The 21,734-nt window shown below is 36.7% G+C and overlaps 2 protein-coding genes across 3 annotated transcripts; both read right to left on the reverse strand.

The window, feature by feature from the left end:
• Positions 1-3,383: 3,383 nt before the first annotated feature.
• LOC113639822 (DLA class I histocompatibility antigen, A9/A9 alpha chain-like) lies at positions 3,384-20,331 on the reverse strand. 2 transcript variants are annotated; one of them, XM_047818273.1, is made up of 7 exons: positions 20,017-20,331; positions 16,935-17,180; positions 15,634-15,921; positions 15,307-15,465; positions 4,805-4,942; positions 4,543-4,712; positions 3,384-3,407 (listed from the first exon to the last, which is right to left on the reverse strand). In XM_047818273.1, the coding sequence occupies exons 1-7, from the start codon at positions 20,084-20,086 to the stop codon at positions 3,399-3,401; spliced, it is 1,080 nt and encodes a 359-aa protein (XP_047674229.1). In that variant the 5' UTR covers positions 20,087-20,331; the 3' UTR covers positions 3,384-3,398. The 2 variants fall into 2 exon arrangements, with proteins under 2 accessions (XP_047674229.1, XP_047674230.1); XM_047818274.1 differs by lacking the exons at positions 3,384-3,407; positions 4,543-4,712; positions 4,805-4,942 and adding exons at positions 14,254-14,768; positions 14,905-15,071 and having other exon boundaries at positions 15,169-15,465; positions 20,017-20,324.
• LOC125145458 (class I histocompatibility antigen, B alpha chain-like) lies at positions 4,940-6,163 on the reverse strand. Its single transcript, XM_047818277.1, has 3 exons — positions 5,894-6,163; positions 5,403-5,655; positions 4,940-5,099 (listed from the first exon to the last, which is right to left on the reverse strand). Exons 1-3 carry the CDS (start codon positions 6,024-6,026, stop codon positions 5,015-5,017), a joined length of 471 nt encoding a protein of 156 aa, XP_047674233.1. The 5' UTR covers positions 6,027-6,163; the 3' UTR covers positions 4,940-5,014.
• Positions 20,332-21,734: the final 1,403 nt, after the last annotated feature.

Raw genomic sequence — 21,734 nt, forward strand, 5'->3', positions numbered from 1 at the left:
GATGAAAGAGAATCAATATTACGGAGCTCAGATGGAAGTGAGTTCCAGAGCTGAGGTGCAGAGTAACTGGAAGCTCTGTTCCCCATCGTTACAAGACGGACAGAGGGAACAATGAAATGAGTGGAAGAAGAAGACCTAAGAGTGTGAGTTGGTTTTGGAGTATGAAGAAGATCAAGAAGATATGAAGGTGCAAGATTGTGGATAGCTTTAAATGTTAGAAGAAGAATTTTATACTTGATACGAAAATTAATGGGAAGCCAGTGTAGCTGTTCCAGAACAGGTGTAATATGATGGATAGAGGGAGTACGAGTGATAATACGGGCAGAAGAGTTTTGAACGAGTTGCAGCTTATGAAGGGTTTTGTGAGGAAGCCCAATAAGAAGAGAATTACAGTAGTCAAGCCGGGAGGTTACTAGACTGTGAATAAGAGTGGTGGTAGATTGAGTGGTGAGAAAGGAACGAAGCCTATTGATATTTCGAAGGTGAAAGTATGCAGCCCGAGTAACATTATTTACATGTGAGGTAAAAGAAAGGGTACTATCAAAGATGACACCAAGACTCTTAACCTGAGATGAGGGAGCTATGAGAGATTCATCAATGGAAATAAGAAAATTCGAAAATTTGTTAAGCACAGTTTTTGTGCCTATAATGAGAAATTCTGTTTTATTGCTATTTAGTTTAAGAAAATTTGCTGAAAACCATGATTTTATGTCAATGAGACAATCAGAAAGAGCAGATGGAGGGAGTTTGGAATGTGGTTTTGTGGAAAGGTAGAGCTGGGTGTCATCCGCATAGCAATGAAACTTAACCTGATGTTTATGAAAAATATGTCCAAGGGGTAAAAGGTAAGTAATAAATGGATTAATTCAACTACTCCAACTATTATCAGCACTGTATATCGACCACCAAAATTTAACAAGGATTTTATCCCTGACTTTGCTGCTTTTTTGAATGAAATAACTACTCTTTCACCAAATATAATTCTTAAAGGCAGGGTCTCCGATTTTTGAGAAATGTTTCAGAAATGAATAAACAAAAATCAAAACAAACGTGTAGCCAATGATCAGAAAGGGGCGGGGCTTGTCAATATGCGGCGGAGAGAGTGTTCAGTGCGCATGTGTGAATTTAGCAGAAAGCGGTTTTAGCATTGACATGGAGGATAAAAACAAAGAAAGAAAGCGAAGAAAGGCTTACGATAAGGCAAGAAGTAGGACCGTGTTCATATAGAATCATCTTTCCAGCGCTGGGGAGAACTGAAGGGGCAGGAAGTTGGCCGCATATTCACAGATTGGAGTTTCCCGAGTCAATAACTCCTAAACGCTGTTACAATAGAATAGAGGTGTTATTTGTGTAGTAACAGCGTTTAGCTCAGGAGTTACTGACTCGGAAAATTCAACTTTACTTAAGACCCCGAGGGGCTTTTTCCTTCTCGATAGGTGAGTAACGTTGACACATTTCTTTCCATTAGTTGCCTGGGTTACGTATGTGTGGGTGGAGCTATCAATACAGGGGTGGGACCCATTTGGGTTAGGGGCGTGTTTGTTTTGGTGATTTCAAATATGTCGACATTGGCTTTCAAAAATCGGAGACCCTGCCTTTACACTCCAAGAATCATAATATATGATTAATAAAATTGCAATATGTACAACATAACATATAATAAAAAGCTTTTATTCTTAAATTGACACAAATAAAATATCCATAGCAATGCACAAAGAGAAAAAATTGTTTCCTTTTTATTTTATCTGTATGTACATTAGTTGTGGTGATTACATTTTACATTTACAGCATTTGCCAGATGCCCTCATCCTTAAAAAGTGCTTTTAAGTCTCATCATTGAATGCATAAACTCTGGTCCACTAGGTTACAGACTTAAGACTACAGACTCAACAAAGAGAGGAGAAAGTGCTAGTTCAAGCATTTCATGAAAAAGTTGGTCTTCAACCACCATTGGCTCAACTGTCTGGACCCCTAGGGGAATTTCTTGTTGTATATTTACCTCTTACCCTGAGAGATGGTGGGACCAGTCGAGCAGTGCTGTAGCTCTGAAGGTGCAGTGTGAGGAGCGATAAGACCTTAGATGATTTAACTAATAAATTCATTACAGTAAAACCACAGCCAACACATTTTCAATATTCTTTCCACAATGACAAAGTTCTATGTATCCATGTATCTATGTATGTATGACCTTCGTCTTCACAAAGTTCTTCAGTTAGCACTTCTCATTAAAATAAATCAATCAAATAAAGTCTCCGATCTCCAGATCAGACTGTTCAGATTGTAAACTCTTCAGTAAGTAAATGTAAATAAAAATAAAGTAAAACCTTTATATAGATAGATGGCATCTACTAGAAGTGCAATGAGTAGCAATTGTGCAAATAGACAAGTGCAGATTAATATTTGGCATATGTACAGCATGTAATATATATATATATATATATATATATATATATATATATATATATATATATATATATATATATATATATATATACATGTAAACATATTGTAAGGAATTCTCATCTGTCACCTGGACAGGGTAACCATTCTTTCATCTGCTCTTGGTGCAGGATAACCTTAAATTTAGTCTCTCGACTCGAACCTCTGCTCGATTTCTGTTCTCCACAAGCGCTTGGGGAAATCTCAATGAAACACAAGCGTCAGTCTTTCAAAGAGAAGTTCCAAAGTTTATTAAATAAAACAGGAATATATAATTGTACAAGAAGAAGGATGGCGTAATGTGTGTGCGCAGAGCTTAATGCTATTGTCCACAAAAGCAGCCTTGGCCATTATCTCAATGTGGGAGCCTCCCAGCCAAAGTATTATGTTTCTTACAACTGCTTTGGGTGTTGCAAAGCAGGGGGTCCCACTATGGTGGGGAGGGGGTTAAACTAAGGTCAAGGCATCTGTGTGTATGTGTAAGATAGAGAAGGAATGTTTATGTGTGGGGGAGAGTGTGTGGGGGAGAGAGAAATAAACAATGTGCTCTTTTTGTATAGAGCACATTGTTTTTCTCTACTGAACTACTGAACTCTACAAGTAGCAAACAAACAAACAAGTAGCAAACAAAGCAAGTAGTGTAGAGTTCAGTAGTGTGATGATGGATGGAAAAAAGCTGTTCTTGAACCTGCTGGTTCTGGTGCGGATGTTCCTGTATCTCCTTCTTGATGGTTAAACAGTTTGTGACGGATGTGAAGAGTCCTTGATGATGTTGTGAGCTCTGTGCAGACATCTGCTGTGGTGAAGGTGCTCTATGGCAGGTAGTTGGGTGCCAGTGATATGTTGGGTGATTTTGACCACCCTTTGCAGGGCTTTACGTTCATACACAGTGGAGCCTCCGTACCATACACTGATGGAGTTGGTCAGGATGCTCTCGATGATGCAGTGGTAGAAACTTGTTAAAAACCCTGGGGACAGATGAGCTTTCTTAAGACTCCTCAAGAAGTACAGACGTTGTTGTGCCTTCCTAACCAGAAATATGTTTACTGAGAAAAAAATGTTTAATACATATTTTACCTGCTGTAGCTGTTCATTTTGAAACACAGTATTCTGACTCTCTTTAAATCCAAACATATAACGATGTTCTATAAAAATCAGCTGCCAAGTATGACAAGACTCTGGTTTTTATGTTAGAAACTTGCTCCAGAAACCTCTATGTCTAAAGTGAAAGCTTTTATTTTTAATCCAAAGTGTTTTCACTGCTCCTGCAGATTTACTTCATGTTAAATGTTGTGATGGTTTTTTTTTTTTCGTTTTTTTAGACGAAGTGTGTCACTGTCTAGATAAAGTTTTTAAATCTTATTCATGAAATTGTTTATTTCTGTTTGGATAAAGTCTACAGTTTAAGAAGGACAACAGCAGCACTGTATTTAAAGTTCTGCTTTTTCTCACACTGTCATTATGTCTAACCTCTAGTTTTCATCAACAGGTGAGTTTAGACCAATTGTGAAACTACCACTGAATTAGAAAGCCATGTTGTGTAAATGTTACTCAGTAAATTGGAACTGTGGAAAATATGGATCTCATTACACTTCAGTGAGAGAAAATTGTTTTCTATAAATTAAAATTTTAAATGTTATTACAAAATGCTTGGGTTTTTTTGTTTGCTAATTTTCAATGAAAAATCATTAAATGAATGATTGATTTCTATGTATTTTTTTTAACCAAAGTTTAAAAATAAAGCTATGTAGTGACTCAGCTGCTGCCCTTACACTTCTGTTCTTTCTCTGTAAAGGTGAAAATATAAATTATCTTTAAGCTTGTACTTTTATCCACAGTAATAAACTCCCTCCTACTGATAAAGTCCATAAGTTCTGATAAAGACTGAAAATGTGCATTACCGTCACTATGTGGAGTCTAAAAGACAGATGATGATCAGGCACTTATTAAACAAACTGTCTTCTGCAACTGATCTTCAGAAAACAACCAATGTTCCACTCAAAATAAATTCAGTGAGCTGAGAACCATCAATACTGCTTTTCTAAATTAAACTGTAAATATATTCAACTTAATATAAATATCAAAATATGTACTTTAACACACCTTTAAGGGATGTATCTCAGTTCTGTTCTGTTGAACTTCATGTTGTTGTTTTTTTGCACCAGAACTTTTTATCTTCTTCCAGATGAACATTTCAACAACAGCAACGAGAACAAGGAGAGTGACGACTGCAGCAACAACTATGCCAATATTCCCTCTACCTGATCCTCCATCTGTTAAATCAGCACATAGTCTTTATTCTCTGCTGCATCAGTAAATCTGCTTTTACTGTAACTGTGTAGTTTTATAGAAAAGTGTTTCTGACCTTTTGTGTTTGATTGCTTGTTCACATTCAGCACTAACTCCTTCTCCAAGCTGCTGTGCTGAATCACACAGGTGTAGTTGTGTTTCTGCAGCTCCTCAGCTGGGACTTTCAGAATGCTTCTTTTCTGGAAGCTTCCATCTTGGTTTAGTAATGTTACACTGAGCTGCATGTCCTCATGCACGTCCTCTCCGTCCTTTTTCCAGAAGATCATCATTGCTTTGGGGAAGAAACTTGTGGTATGACACCAGCTCTGGAGAAGGCGAATGTTTCTGGATCACTGACACTATAGGAGGATCTGCAGAGACACACAGAGACAGAAATATTAAAACTCTGTCAGATTTACTGTATAATTAAATGTGTTAATGACATCAAAGTGTGTGTGTATCATACTGAAGGAGTGTGTTACCAATCAAGTGTGTGTGTTTTGAAGTGTCTATAAAATCATTGTGTGTGTGTGTGTGTGTGTGTGTGTGTGTGTGTGTGTGTGTGTGTGTGTGTGTGTGTGTGTGTGATTGAGTAACAGCTGTAGTTACAGTAACAGAGCAGGTCACACACTTTATCTTTCCTCTCTAGAGTCTCTCTGCTGTGAGGTACAAACTTTTTTAACTGATCAATACAGTTGAATTGCAGGTAGTCCATCCAGGATCTAGCCTGATCTCCTCTAGGATCCCACTTTTTTATACAGATCTCAGCTTTCTCATTAGCTGCAGTCCAAGTTCGGCATCCAGGTTTCTGGCACCAGTTCAGATCCAGACTGATGAAATCTTCTCCATCATAACGGTACTGACTGTATCCTCTAATGGTGCCGTTATCAAGCCCACAGCCAAACACCAACTGGAGTGTATGATCTCCTGCACAAATACACACACAGTCATACAGGCTACAACACTGAGTAGAAGTTTATTAGCCAAGTAAATCTATACCAGTTGTTATTTCTGAGTAGCTTTTGTTCATGTTTTTCTGCTAAGCTACAGATGATTTATTTTATAAAAATCAGTTCATTACCTGCTACAGTCACTGAAATCACATCCCTAGTGTGTACACAGGGTTTAGTCAGTGTGTGTTAGTGATTAAAGCTCTGATTTTCACCTTCAGCTTGATTCAAGCTTTTCATTACTGTAGCCACAAAGTCTTTATAATCCATAACACGCTCTGTTTCTACGTTCCAGTAATCTTTATCATAAGTACTGATCTTCTGTATCCACTCTGTCTTTGAGATCATCTTCTTGATGCTACTGTCGTAGTACACAAACTGTTCTCTATCCAGCAGACCAACAGCAGTGACTTTTATTCCTGGTGTGACAGCAGTGTAGAAGAACTGCAGAGTGTGTATCTGTAAAGGGTTAAACCAATAAAACCTCCTGAATCTGATGTTGTGTGTTTGAGGAGGATCTAGCAAATCTTTGGTCCATGGGTTCCAGACTTTAGGCAGTCACTGCCTGCAAAGGATTCACAACAAACTATAAGAAATGAACATTTTGTTTAGAATTATATTCATTTGGTTGAATTACACTTGAGCCCCTGAAAGCGTGGGGGACTGTGTATAAAAATGGTTGCAGTTCCTAGAGCCAAAAATATGTCTGTGTCCAAATATATATGGACCTAACTGTATTTGTATAAAAAAGCACAGTAAGCAGACAGAAAATTTTAAACCAAATCAATATTTGGTGTGATAACCCAACAGCATCAATTCTAACACTTGCACAAAGTCAGTGATTTTGTAGAATCAGAGTCAGTTGAGATTAACCACTTAATGATGATCATCAGTTTCATATGTAGGTTGAAACACATTCACAGTGACTGACAGGCCCAAATACACACGCAGTCTAACACACACAGGTAAACACACACACTGGGAAATATGAGCCACAGTTTGCTGTCATAACTGACCAGCTTTTACAGAATAAAGCTTTAAAATTAATTGATCATTTATGTTTCTAACTCACCTGCTGATGAAACATGAAGAGCAAATGTGAGAAAAGATACAACTTTTAATATAGTCCTGCTGTCCTCCATTTTACAGTGCATATTTTAACCAAACAGAACAATAAAATTAAAATAAATGATAATTAAAATTTGGTGAAGTTTTCTACAAAGGTGGTGACACATTGGAGTAAAGAACATCGTTCACCTCAAAGCAGGACTGCAGGTGTGGCGAGAAATCTTTCTGGGAAGTCACATGAATTCTGACTGCACTCTATAACTCTATGTGACTCCATATTTGCATTAAGTTTGCATGTTTGCATTAAGTTTGCATCCCTGTCACATCACTGGGCTACATTATAATGAAAGTGAATTCTTTTTTTGCTCACTTTGTCGTTGTATGTGTGATCATAGCGTATTTCACCTAATCTATGTTAGAAAAATGCATTAAAATTTGGCTACATGCTTATATTATATTATATTATATTATATTATATTATATTATATTATATTATATTATATTATATTATATTATATTATTCATTCATTCATTTTCTACCACTTATCCGAACTTCTCGGGTCACGGGGAGCCTGTGCCTATCTCAGGTGTCATTGGACATTAAGGCACACACACACTCTCATTCACTCACACACTACGGACAATTTTCCAGAGATGCCAATCAACCTACCAATCCACACACACAAGGCAGAGGCTCCACATACCCCAACCCTGGAGGTGTGAGGCGAACGTGCTAACCACTAAGCCACCGTGTCCCCATATTATATTATATTATAATACAATATTACATTATTCATTCATTCATTCATTTTCTACCGCTTTATCCGAACTACCTCGGGTCACGGGGAGCCTGTGCCTATCTCAGGCGTCATCGGGCATCAAGGCAGGATACACCCTGGACGGAGTGCCAACCCATCGCAGGGCACACACACACACTCATTCACTCACGCAATCACACACTACGGACAATTTTTCCAGAGATGCCAATCAACCTACCAATCCACACACACAAGGCAGAGGCTCCACATACCCCAACCCTGGAGGTGTGAGGCGAACGTGCTAACCACTAAGCCACCGTGTCCCCATATTATATTATATTATATTATATTATATTATATTATATTATATTATATTATATTATATTATATTATATTAATTATATGATATTAATTATATTATAGTAATGATATAAAAACTAAAGTTTCTCTAACCACAGTAACTTTATATACCCACAACAGTAAAGATCTGTGTGAGACACCAGGGTTTATATCCATTTGCTGACTTTAATGAGATACACAAGGCAGACAAATCCAAATCAGAAAGCATGAGCAGGGTCAAAGATCAGGGTCAAAGATCATGGCAATAATCCAAGGCACAATAATGACAGTCCATGCAGCAAACAAATATGAAATACACAATCCAAAAGCGAGACACCAAATAAACAAAATGAAGTCAAACACACTTATGACTGTGTAGCCACTTCCAACTCCACCACTATCATCAAGTTTGCTGACGACACTGTTGTGGTGGGCCTGATCTCCAACAACGATGAGATGGCCTATCTACAGGAGACTAAAAACCTGGAGAGATTTTTCTTCTCCTGAATGTCAGCAAGACTAAGGAGTTGATAGTGGACTTCAGCACAAAGCAGGAGCGGTAATACCAACCGCTAAACATCAATGGGACCCCAGTGGAGAGAGTGGACAGTTTCCGGTACCTAGGTGTTCACATCACATAGGACCTGTCTTGGTCCTGTCACATTAGCACCCTGGTGAAGGAGGCCAGGCAGTGACTGTACCATCTGAGACGCTTAAGGGACTTCAGACTACCCTCTCAGGTGCTAAAGACTTTCTACACCTGCATCATTGAGAGCGTCCTAATGGGTAACATCACTTCCTGGTTCGGGAACAGCACCATGCAGGACAGGCGAGCCCTCCAGAGGGTGGTGCAGTCAGCTGAACGTATGATCCACACTGAGGCCAGGAAGATTAACCAGGGCCAGGAAGATTGTAAAAGATCTCAGACATCCCAACAATGGACTCTTTTCTTTGTTGCGTTCAGGGAAACGCTTCCGCTCCCTGAAAGCGAACACAGAGAGGATGAGGAGAGCTTCTTCTTGCAGGCCATTAGGATCTTATACCAGGAGACATCCAGGATCTAGCACAGGACCTCTCTCTCCATCGCCACTGTTCTATGCACACACCCCCCCCCCCTTTTGGCACTGACACTAATTCTGGACTGTCACTGTCAATTTAACTATGGACTTGCACAGCATAGTGCCACTTTTTACACTCTATACACTATTTATACACCATACTTCACCTGGACATTCTAAGGACACTTTAACTCTGGACTTGCACAGCACAGTGCCACTTTATACACTTTACATACTATTTACACGCCATACTGCACATAGACACTTTAAGGACAATATTTAAAAACCATACACATTTAAGTATATTTATGTATATACATTATTTCTCATATTTTCATATATTTATATAGTTTTTAATATAGTTTTCTTATATAGTTTATACTTTTTTATTATTTTATTATTATATTTTATTTTTTTGCTTTTTTATACTTTTTATTCTAATACAGTTGCATAAAGCATTTCATTGCATGTCGTACCCTGTATGTATGTGTATGTGACAAATAAAATTTGATTTGATTTTGATTTGACATGAAAACAATAGACAGAAAAGACATTGCTCCAAAAAGACATTGAACAGCTCAGTATGTAGAGCTAACACTAACAATACTTCATACAAAAAATGACGTGAGTAATGCTTAAATATCCTGACAAAATACACAGTTTTGGATTCATGAATCAATGGTTTGTTCCGTCTGGAATGATTTGGTGTATGAATCTGTACATCTTTTTTTTTTTTTTTAAACTGAACATTAAATATATTACAACACATTTATTAACATACATTATTACCACTGCAAAAACAGAAAGGTGTCTACAAAGGAGATGGAAATGAAAAGTGTCTTTTAGTCCTTGTCTAGAGACAAAACAATAAAGTTGAGCATGCCAGTACAGTCCTTATGTCTTTTTTTCCCAGACAAAGGTCAATTATATTTAATATATCGATTGTCTGCTTTAGCAGTTGAGATGTCTTAACAGCTTCAATATTTGTTCTGTATTGAAGTTCAGAATCTAGTATCACAATCCTTAAACAAGACCATTATATCAGTTCTAGTGATTAACGTATGAAACAACTCAAAATAAGACAAAGAAAATTGGGACCAAAAATAACTTGGTATAACTACAAATGAAAACGAAATGAATGTTTGACTCCTCTTTACAAAAAACAGCAGAAAGGTGAAAACCCTTCTTTAAATGTATTAATAAAATGATTACATGAGTTTTTGACTTTATTAGGAATTGCATATTTATTCATATCTGACCACAGATTCTGAAACAAGAGCGAAGGATAATCCTGATTCCACTTCACTCTCACCTTAGGAAGAACACTGTTCTCTTTGGTTAAGATTTTTCTAATATATAGATTATTGAAATTTATCCCTGATACAAAGTCCCCAACAGTAAGACCTGAAACTGAAGCAGTTACTCGCTTATAAATTTTTTCATTTTTTAATAAGGTGAAATACAATGTTTGGGGGAAATACAATGAAATGGTTTTATATATTCACTTGAAGATACATTTAATCCAAAATTATTAACAAACTCAGTGTAACTATATAGATAACCTGAACCATTGTTAACCAATCACTCCAAAAAATGGTCTTGTTTTTCTGGATAAAATATATTGATTGTTCCAAATAACACATGAATGGGGTGAAAAATTATGTTTATAGACTAATTTCCATGCATCCAACACGTGTTTGTGAAAGTTAAACAGTTTAATTGGGAGTTTAGTGCATTTAAAAATCACTGACAAGTAAAAAATAAAGATTTTTTTCACCAGATTTTTTTTAAAGAAAACACTGAGGATAAAGAACCATAGAAAATGATTCTCAAAAAGACGGTGCTTGATTCAGTAAATTTTAAAGACATACAGAAGTTAATAGTGTTTAAATCTAAAGCATTTAATCAACCTTCTGATACTCTTCTAATTATTGTTTTTCTTTTAACATAATCTGTATTTTCTCTCAAGATTAATTTAAATAAAATTTTGTCAATTGTGGAGCACACATTGAGATAACACAGGGTTTACAAGTCTGGAAATCCCTTCAGCCTTGGAGAGCAACACTCAAGCATATAGATACATTTCATGGAGATGACAACTAAACAGATTTCTTGAATTTTGTAATATTTGTTTAATCTGTATCCCAGATATACAAAAGTCCTATAGGTGATATACTGCCATAATTTTACTTTTAGAGTGATTGTCTGCCAAACCTGAAGCATCAGAGAATAACGTAAGATCCTCCAAAAAAAACAAAAACAAAACAGGGACCTGATATTTTCTTCAGAAATAAACAAGTGTCATTGGCAGGTTGACTAATAGTTAAAGTGAAATCTTCCATCTTAATACCTTTCATTTTGGAGCAGTGTACAATATAAAGATTTAAAGTTTCTGCTACTGATAAAATTAAAACAGAATTTTCTGTCTAATTCCTCTTTGGACAACAAAACAAGAAAATGTACCAATGGATTAAGAAACACTACTTGAGATATTATTATAAAATGTGTGCATCATATTTTTAAAGGTTGGGTAAAATCCAACATGATTAAGGGTCTGATACATAAAATTGTTCTCGATGTTCAAGTTCATTTTATTTATATAGCACATTTAAAACAGCCATAGGACTGACCAAAGTGCTGTACAATAAAAGTGTTGGTAAAAATACACAGAAAAGAAATATGATAATAAGACAGGAGATAATGAAAGCAACATAGAATTAAAAAATATAATAATACACACTAAAACAAGCAATAATAGATTAATTAAAAACAATAAGAAAAATTTAAATGAAAAAGAAAACTAGATATGCCAATGAAAACAGATACGTTTTTAAACGGGTCTTAAAAATGGGCAGAGAGGGTGCTAATCTTAACTCTATTTGGTCTCAAAAGCCTCAAAAACAAAATAAGAGCTTCCTCATTTACTAAATCTGAATAACCCAAGGCACAGTAATGACATTTCTCCCCATCATAAATCCAGACTGGGTGATAGATATTATTTCCTTCAAACATGATTTTAATCTATTGTCATATAAAGACGCTAATAATTTGTAATCTGAGTTAAGCAGCATGATAGCACCAGGTTTTGGAAACGGAGTAATTACTCCCTGTTTCATTGATTCTGTAAGTTCTCCATTTACAGAATATTCATTAAATACATTTAAAATGAATTCACTTATATCTTCCCAAAAAACTCGAAAGGCAAACCATCAGGTGCTGGGCTTTTGTTAAAAGAATTTTTGCCTTTAAATAGGCTTTTATTATTTATACAAGGAATAAAGGGCTCTATCTTGCTAAAAAATAGATCACTTGTGTCATGGTTAAAAGTTGATGTATATCATTTTTGATAAAAGTCTGCAGAACTTTTCAACACGAGTCTGGTAATGTAAGACTTAATTATGACTGAACATATATAAACGATGAGTTTCTCTTGACATACAAATGATACTTGATGATAATAAAACAAAATATTTAATAAGAGTGTAATTTTTATTTTTAAATGGAGTCCTTGTGCAATTCCTGTAGCGTAACATTTATTTTACAAATTTACAAATATATACAGAGGTGCCAAGTTCAATTCAATTCAACTTATTTGTATAGTGCTTTTAACAATTTCCCATTGTCTCAAAACAGCTTTACAGAAGTATGGAAACAGAAGAGAGAGAAAAATAAATACATATATAATAACGAGAATAAGAAAAATAAATAAATAAAAGTAAATTGAATATATACAATTGAAGTTTAAAATTAATTAAAAAAAAGATTAACAAAATTTTAAATACTATATATCTATTCTTATCCCTAATATGCAAGCCGGATGCCACAGCGGCAAGGAAAAACTCCCAAAGATGAGGAAGAAACCTACCATGGATAGTGTAAATGTAAATAATATCCTTCCTACAACAGTTCACAATAGTGCAACTGAGAGCTCCTCGGGGGCCAATGGGTCATCACAAACTCCGAGCTCAGCACAGACCTGATTGCTGATAAAGACCAGACCATACAGCTGCCTGACACAACATTGATTCAAAAGAAGTGACTTGGTTTGTAACACATTTACAATATTCAACACAATTTTAAAAAGCAATAAGAATAAATCTTAGTGAAAACTGCTGTACCTGATCCACTGGACAAAACAGAGGAAAAGATCAGAAATCTTATTGAACAAACACACCCCTAACCCAAATGGGTGTCACCCGTTTTGATAGCGCCGCCCCACACATACATACGCAACACAGGCAACTATTATGGCAGAACCTGCTGTGGCAGCTGGCTGAGGGGATATTTTTTTATCAATAAATGAACTCAATGAGAAATACTATGGTAATACAGGTCAAATGTGTGTTGTACCGTGAAAGGTTTAGCTCTGTTTCATGCGGAAGACGACGTTCAACACCTAGAACTCGAGAGGTAACGTTAGAGGCAGAGGTCGTAATGTTGCTGCGGATAAACAACTGGAAACAGAAGACTTGATGCGTGTGCACATGTTGCAGGCTCAAAAACTTGCAGTAACGCAGGTAAGTGTAATTGATTTAATATTATGAACTTTAATTGATAGAAAGCCATATTCTGTTAGTAAAAGCTACTGTAATGTAAATATAACAGTATTATCTCTGTATGTACACTGATGCTACATAATGTGAGCACAGTAACATTTGAAGCATCATTATGTATATACCATCTATTTTACAACAACGTGTAATATAAATAATGATATATCACTCAGTTATACCCACAGCAAATGGCAAATAAAGATGGTTTTGTTTTATGATATAATGAATTTTATTTATTTTGTACATAAACATAAAAAAGCTGATCCTATATTAACACGGGTCCTGCTATGGATCCGCCATGTCAATCTTTCAATCGCTTTGAATCAATGTCAGACATGCGCACTGAACACTCTCTCCGCAGAATATTGAGAAGACATGCCCCTTTCTGCTAACAGGCTACACGTTTGTTTTGTTAGTCGGCCCGACTCAGTTCTCTGAAGATTTTTTTAAACATCATGCACCACGCCTTTAATGAAAACCCTACCTGGGCCTCCAGTCCTTCACAGAACACGAGCCACTTTTCTTTAATTTATTTTTTTCTTTGTACCTATAAATTACTTAAGTTGTTCTCAACATCTGGCAAAAATTTCATGTCAACAACACCTTAAGAAATATATTTACTGAGAAAAATGTTGACGTGTTTAATATTTATTTTACCCGCTGTAGCTGTTCTTTATGTAAAACTGTATTCTGATTCTATCTTTTAATCCAAACATATAATGATGTTCTATAAAAATCAACTGCCAAGTATGACAATGAGACTCTTGTTTTTATGTTAGAAACTCACTGCAGAAACCTGTCAAAAGTGAAAGCTTTTATTTTTTAATCTAAAGTTTCGCTGCTCCTGCAGATTTGCTCCACGTTAAATGCTGTAATGATTTACTCCAGAGTGACACTGTCAAAGTATTTTTATACATGAAATTGTATATTTCTGTTTGGATACAGAATACGGTTTAAGGAGGACAAAAACAGCACTGTAAAGAACTTGGTTTTTCTCACACTGTCATTATGTCTAACCTCTGAAAGTGAAAGTGATGTGACATACAACTAAGTATGGTGACCCATACTCAGAACACCGTGAACACACACCCGGAGCAGTGGGCGGCCATTTATGCTGCGGCACCCGGGGAGCAGTTGGGGCAGTTTTCATCTACAGGTGAGTTTAGGAGTACTGTGAAACTACCAATGAATTAGAAAGCCATGTTGTATTCACTCTTCACACCTTGAATGGAAGCTTCAGTAGAGGAAAACCTCGACAGGAAATTGCTCTTCAGTGTGGAGGCTGGAACGTCAATTGTTCCAACTGGAACGTCACTGTGTGGAGTTTAAAAGACAGATGATGATCAGACACTTATAAAACTAAGTGATCTTCAGAAAACAACCAACGTTTCACTGTAACTGTAAATATATTCAATTTAATATAAATATCAAAATATGGACTTTAACACACATTTAAGGGATGTATCTCAGTTCCGTTCTGTTGAACATCATGGGGTTTTTCTGCACCAGAACATTTTATCTTCTTCAAGATGAACACTCCAACAACAGCAACGAGAACAAGGAGAGTGATGACTGCAGCAACAATTATACCAATATTCCCTCTACCTGATCCTCCATCTGTTAAATCAGCACATAGTCAAACACTTTATTATCCGCTGCATCAGTAAATTACTTTAACTCTAAATGTGTAGTTTTATAGAAAAGTGTTTCTGACCTTTTGTGTTTGATTGCTTGTTCACATTTAGCTCTAACTCCTTCTCCAAGCTGCTGTGATGAATCACACAGGTGTAGTTGTGTTTCTGCAGCTCCTCAGCTGAGACTTTCAAAATGCTTCTCTTCTGGAAGCTTCCATCCTGGTTTATTAACGACATTCTGAGCTTCACGTCCTTATGCATGTGCTCTCCGTCCTTCCTCCATGTGATATTCACTGCTTTGGGGAAGAAACCTGTAACGTTACACACCAGCTCTGGAGAAGGAGAGTGTTTCTGGCACACTGAAACCTCAGAATGAACTGCAGAGACACACAAAGACACAAAAATTTAAACTGTCATGTATAATTGAATGTGCTAATGACATCAACAAAGTGTGTGCGTCATACTGAAGGAGTGTGTTATTAATCAGGTGTGTGTGAGCAACGCTAAGCTGTAGTTACAGTAACAGAGCAGGTCACACACTTTACCTTTCCTCTCTAGAGTCTCTCTGCTGTGAAGCACAAACTTCTGTAACTGATCAATACAGTCAGATTGCAGGTAGTCCATCCACTTTCTAGCCTGGTCTCCTTTAGGATCCCACTTGTTTATAAAGATCTCTGCTTTCTCATTAGCTGCAGTCCAGGTTCCACGTCCAGGTTCCTGGTTCCAGTTCAGATCCAGACTGATGAAATCTCCATCATAACGGTACTGACTGTATCCTCTAATGGTGCCGTTATCAAGCCCACAGCCAAACACCAACTGGAGTGTATGATCTCCTGCACACACACACACACACACACACACACACACACACACACACACACACACAGAGCAAATTAAAAAGCTGACAGATAAAAAAAAGTTGGTTTAATTGCCACACTAAAGTATTTTTTTTCTTTCTTTCTGTCAGTTGTATTTTTCTTGTTGCTGCACCATAAGACTGAGAGAAACACAATTCCATCCTCTGTATGTCCTGGACATATTGCAGAACTGACAATAAAGCTGATTCTGACTCTCTCACTCTCTAGACTCTTTTGCTAAGACTTATGACTTTTATTACTGGATATTACAGATTTCTGCAACGGAATCTCAGATATATGAAACAGGACAACAGCTAACGTTGATTCTAGACCAGAAATATTTTGTTCATCCTTCTTTCATTAACAATTTCTTTGGATAAATATTATTGGTGTTTCTTATAGTTTATTTAGTTTATATAGACTGTGCAGATTTTAGGGAGAAAATATGAAGAATATGCAATCTCAAACAGAGCAGCTCTACTGCAGAGTAGAAAGTGTTCAAACATCTTCACTGAACACTACAAATTTCTGACACATGCCAGACCTTTTCCCTGCAGCATGTGGATATTCTAATTTTCTTTATTAAAATGTGTGAGCTTGTATTGTTCTGCATGAGCAATCAGTCATACAGGTTACAACACTGAGTAGAAGTTTATTAGCCAAGTTAATCTATACCAGTTGTTATTTCTGAGTAGCCTTTGTTCGTGTTTTCTGCTAAGCTACAGATGACATTTCTGTGTTTGTGTGTTTGGCCTGTAACAAGGATTCACTCTGCTGTTTCAGTAAATCTTCTGTGCCTCCTCCTGGAAGAAGGTGGAATTGCACTGGAGTTTGGCGAATTATTTTTAATTTATTTTCTGAAAAACCTGTTTCATCAGTTCATTACCTGCTACAGTCACTCCAATGACAAAACTGATCAGAACGCACATCCCTAGTGTGTACACAGGGTTTAGTCAGTGTGTGTTAGTGATTAAAGCTCTGAGTTTCACCTTCAGCTTGATTCAAGCTTTTCATTACAGTAGCCACAGTGTCCTGATAATCCTTAACACGCTCTGTTTCTACGTTCCAGTAATCTTTATCATAAGTACTGATCTTCTGTATCCACTCTGTCTTTGAGATCATCTTCTTGATGCTACTGTCGTAGTACACAAACTGTTCTCTATCCAGCAGACCAACAGCAGTGACATTTATTCCTGGTGTGACAGCGGTGTAGAAGAACCGCAGAGAGTGTGTATCTGTAAAAAATGTAATTATTATTATTATTTATTTTTTTAACATGTATAGTAAAACTACACATTTGCATAAATACGGCACACCTGATTTACAAACGCGCACGTGCGCAACCACCCAAAAGAAGCTTCCCAGTGCCGGTGGTTGGTGCTAATAAATCCCAAGTGGTATGTTAATGTGCTAAAGTCTTATTGATGAATAACGTTTATACAGTAATTATAAATATGAAACAATTCAATATATAGTTGATAGGAAGTGGAGCTTGTTCCCACTTGATGGTGCCGTGACCATGAATTACTATGTGCTACTTGCACCAACACTTCCTCACTATAAACAAAACAGCACTTGTGCTCAACTGCTTTAACAACAATGGTGTCATTTTACACCTGGTGTCTGCAGGAACTCAGGAAGAAATGAGAGCTAGAGAAAGCCATAATGCTGCTTCATCACATATAAACTACTATGAAGGTAAGAAATGTCTATTAATAAGAACAAACACTGAAGCTAACATGAGCCCAACACTCTGACTTCACTGTAAGAGTGAAAAACAAAAACCTGGTTCTGTCTCAATACACTGCAGAATGTAAACAGAGCTACAGGAGACGTTAGATTTGTGCTGTTTTTATCAATTAACTAAATGTAAAGTAAATGAAGAGAAAAATCTGAGAAAGTGAATTTCATTTTGTTTTGCAAAGTTTACTGCTTCAGTATTTGAAGATTTTTACACGTTTCTATGGTATACTGGAAAACCGTTTTAAAGACTTATTGGAAACAACCTTTAATACAGTACATGCAGTCAGTCAATATTTACAGTGTTGACCCTTGTTTTTCATAACTTTTGCAATTCGCTCTGGCATGCTGGATATTAACTTCTGGGCCAAATACTGACCAATGGCGATCCATTCTTGCCTTATTTGTGCTCGTAGGTTATCAAATTGATTAAATTCATGCAAGAGTTTTTGGACAGAAATGTTAGTGTTCCCACTCCCTTGGTTGAAAAACAACCCCACAGGTCTCAGGATACTTCACTGTTGGCATGACAGGACTCATGGTAGTGTTCACCTTTTCACATTTTCCAGATGTCCCAAACAGTCAGGGGCTTCAAAATCTTTGTCTACTGCTGTCCAATCCTTGTATTTTCTATTCTAATTTAATCCAATCTATTATCATTTTAGCCTGTCCTTGATGTTTTTCTGGGAGAGTAGTGGCTTCATTGCTGCCCTTCTTGATACCAGTCCATTGTCCAAAAATCTTTGTCTCAATGTGCATGCAGATGCACTCACCCCCACCTGCTGCCGTTCCTGACCAATATTCATTTTAGCAATTTCCCTGCATGTGAGGCCATTTTGATGCAAAGCAATGATAGCTGCAAGTCTTTCTTTGGAAGTAACCACTGCTAACAAGAAGATGATTGGAAGTGCTTCTTCACTCCTTTCGTAGTGATCAGTCTGCTCTTCTGATAAAATGAGTATGATAGTGATTTCACCTGACTACTTAATGGCACTTTTAAAGTGGTGATGATATGATTAGAGAAATGGTATTAGCTGTTTGTTTATTTATTTATTTTTTTATGCCAGGGCAAAAACAATTGAAATTTGGGTTTTTTGGGAAAAGTTAATTTCTTTGGCCAATAAAGATTTGCTCAATTATTAAAACTCGCTGACCACTCTGCACAATAACCTAAAAACAATGTAAATGAACACCACAACAGCTTAAAAAGCAAACTTTGCAAAACACAAAATTTATGTCACTGCCAATACTTTTGGCCACGACTGTACTTTTGAAAATTGTCCAGAAAATACATCCATAGTATGGTCCACTTTTGGAAACAAACATATAACCTCAGGTGATGATTTAAAAAAACATTATGTAGTAAATATGTAGTTCCCCCCCCCCCCAAAATAAGTAAACCAACATTCTGTAACCAGGTGGAGAAAATCCATCCTTCCTATTTTTTTTACAATCATTAACTTCAAACTGAGGCCTATTTTTGAGCCTCTTGCTTAAAAAAGACATTCTGAAATTAAAATGAGTATACTTAAAAAAAACAACAACAAAGCTGTATTTGGATAATTCTGGTGACAAAATAAAGGTATACACACACTAAAGTTTGGTGTTCATGAAAGGGTGGCTAGAAAAAAGCCAGTGCATGGTGACTGAAATACACAAAAACACAGGCAAATCTACAGAAACACTCAAATACGGAAGAGCAGGCAAATACGGAAAAGCAGGCAAATACGGAACAGCACGCAAATACGGAACAGCACGCAAATACGTAAAAGCATTCAACTAGTAAACTCTTCTAAACGGGGAAACTACCTACAAACGCAGAAAACATGCACATTTATCTGATTTTTAGTGGTGCGGATTTTAGTCACTTAGGAACAGAATTACTGAAACAGGAAGTGAGACTCCACAAGCGCCATCACAACAAAAACTTACAAAACGGCAAATAAACATCATAACTAACACACGAAACTAAATCACAACAGTTCATAGCATTTATAAATATACAGGTAAAATGTTTTATAATCTTTTACTGTCAAAAGGTTAAGATTCCTTCGGGGTCACAGCCGCCATTTTGTAGGTGTTTATATAATCAGAAAATGTATAAATCAACTTTACCCTTCTACTAATTATGTGAATATATAATGTGAATTAGATAAACAAAAGTAATATTAACACAAGTGTGTGTTTCTGTAATGACCGTGTAAAGACTTTCAGTAACGCGGATTAAACACACTATAATATCAAACCTCCTCACTTCACCACGGTGAAAAGTCTGCTGTCAAAACTGACCAACTTTTACAGTTAATTGAATCGATTGTCCGATTGACTCACCTGCTGGTGAAACATATACAGACAATGTGAGAAAAGATAGAACTTTTAATATAGTCCTGCTGTCCGCCATCTTATAGGGCAGATTTCAACCAAACAGAACAATTTCATAAATAAAATTTGGTGAAGTCCTTTACGAAATTGGTGACATTGAAGTGATGTCGTCACATCTTTCACCCCGAAACGAGATTTTTGGGGTAAAACTCGGGTTTTTTCTTTAGACACCGATGTTTCGAAGCTAGGGTCAAACACGCTAATGTGTTTCTAACGGTAGACCGTGCAGAGGGGTGTTTCCGGGAACGTCACATAACTTCTGACGTTAGAACCACTGACGTGTGCTTGTGACTCTGATGTTAATGGAATACACCACCAGGGCTCTCAATTTTTGAAGAGAGGCAAGAGTGACATCTCCAAACCCCCACCCAAACACAATGGGGGTGCCCCCTACTGACCCCCGCAAAAAGAAAATTTATGACATAAAACATTACAAAACTTAATATTTGAATTAAACAAAACATATTAACTTATGAAATGTAGTGCTGTTAATTAGTAGCCTTATTTTTCTGAGATTTAATTACACAGAATTTATGATAAATTCATTATTTTATAAAATGTCAAAAAAGTGGGGCCCCCTGGCACCATCTCATGGCCCCCAGTTTGAGAACCACTGGCCTAGACTACGTGTTCTGAGCGGGTGTTGTCAGTGAACAGGCTGTAAAACTGTTGGCTAAGTTACAGACACTCATGAAAAACTGATGCTGATTATCTGGGAAACTTTTCTAACAGCAGTCAAAATGTCATTGTTTGTGTCAAGCAAGTTGTGTTGTAACATTAAATCAGGAGATCATGGATTACTCTGTGCTCAAAATGATGCTCGCAGCTCCAGTGGTTTTCTCTGTGGGTGAACGAGGATGATGCTGAACAATTCCAGGATATGCTTTTTTATTGGTTGTTGCAATCCATCCCATAAGTGGCAAGCTCAACTAAGAAATACAGTACAATGTGTGGCGGGAGAATGTGACAAAAGTTATATATAAGTTGATTTTATTAACAGCAAACACAACATATTTGCCTTTTATCCTGAGTGGTAGAATGGCTGGGTTTGGAAACCCCAATGCACTTAATCTCTTTCTCTCCTTCCAATACACTTAATCTCTTTGTAATGGGTTTAGCATTTTGTGCCAGACAGCTAGCTTTTTTGATGCTTCTGTTCTTTTACAGGCCTGTTATCTGCGTGTTTTAAAGCATTTAGAGAGGACACAGAATTGCATGATATGCTTGCCTCTTCTGCCACAAAGTCAGAAAATGCAGCAAACCATGGATATGGCTTCCCTTCATCTAACACTTCTGTGGCACGCTGATTGTTACCCAGTCAGGAAGCTTTTGCAACAACTTTTGGTTTTCTTCACAATCTTCTGAAAACTTTAGACCTTGTACATGATGCATTGCATTTCAAATGATGAGGAAATCACTAAACTCTCTTAATTTCGGTGATTCTCTAGGTCCAGTTTTTGGCCAACTACTTAGTTTAACTCGAAATACTCTTTGTACAACAAAAGAGTGACCACAGCATTTGTTCAGGGCTTCCAAAGCTTGTGGACAAATTGAGCCTCCTCATCACTACTATAAAAGATTCCCTATAATACTCTAATTGCATCTCCACATATGTACCTTTTCAAATAGAACAGCCTATGTGCTGGGTTTGTACAGCTTGTTTCAAT

This window comes from Tachysurus fulvidraco, chromosome 9 (assembly GCF_022655615.1).
Source record: "Tachysurus fulvidraco isolate hzauxx_2018 chromosome 9, HZAU_PFXX_2.0, whole genome shotgun sequence".
NCBI classification, from domain to species: domain Eukaryota; kingdom Metazoa; phylum Chordata; class Actinopteri; order Siluriformes; family Bagridae; genus Tachysurus; species Tachysurus fulvidraco.

Coding starts and splice junctions, on each gene's coding strand:
- LOC125145458 (XM_047818277.1), bottom strand. CDS start 6,026: ATGATCTCAAAGACAGAGTGGATACAGAAGATCAGTACTTATGATAAA. Junction 5,656..5,893: donor AAGCTTGAATCAAGCTGAAG/GTGAAAATCAGA, acceptor GTATTTGTGCAG/GAGATCATACACTCCAGTTG. Junction 5,100..5,402: donor TGTATTGATCAGTTAAAAAA/GTTTGTACCTCA, acceptor GTGTCTCTGCAG/ATCCTCCTATAGTGTCAGTG.
- LOC113639822 (XM_047818273.1), bottom strand. CDS start 20,086: ATGGCGGACAGCAGGACTATATTAAAAGTTCTATCTTTTCTCACATTG. Junction 4,943..15,306: donor AATGTCGTTAATAAACCAGG/ATGGAAGCTTCC, acceptor TACTAAACCAAG/ATGGAAGCTTCCAGAAAAGA. Junction 4,713..4,804: donor CAAGCAATCAAACACAAAAG/GTCAGAAACACT, acceptor CTGATTTAACAG/ATGGAGGATCAGGTAGAGGG.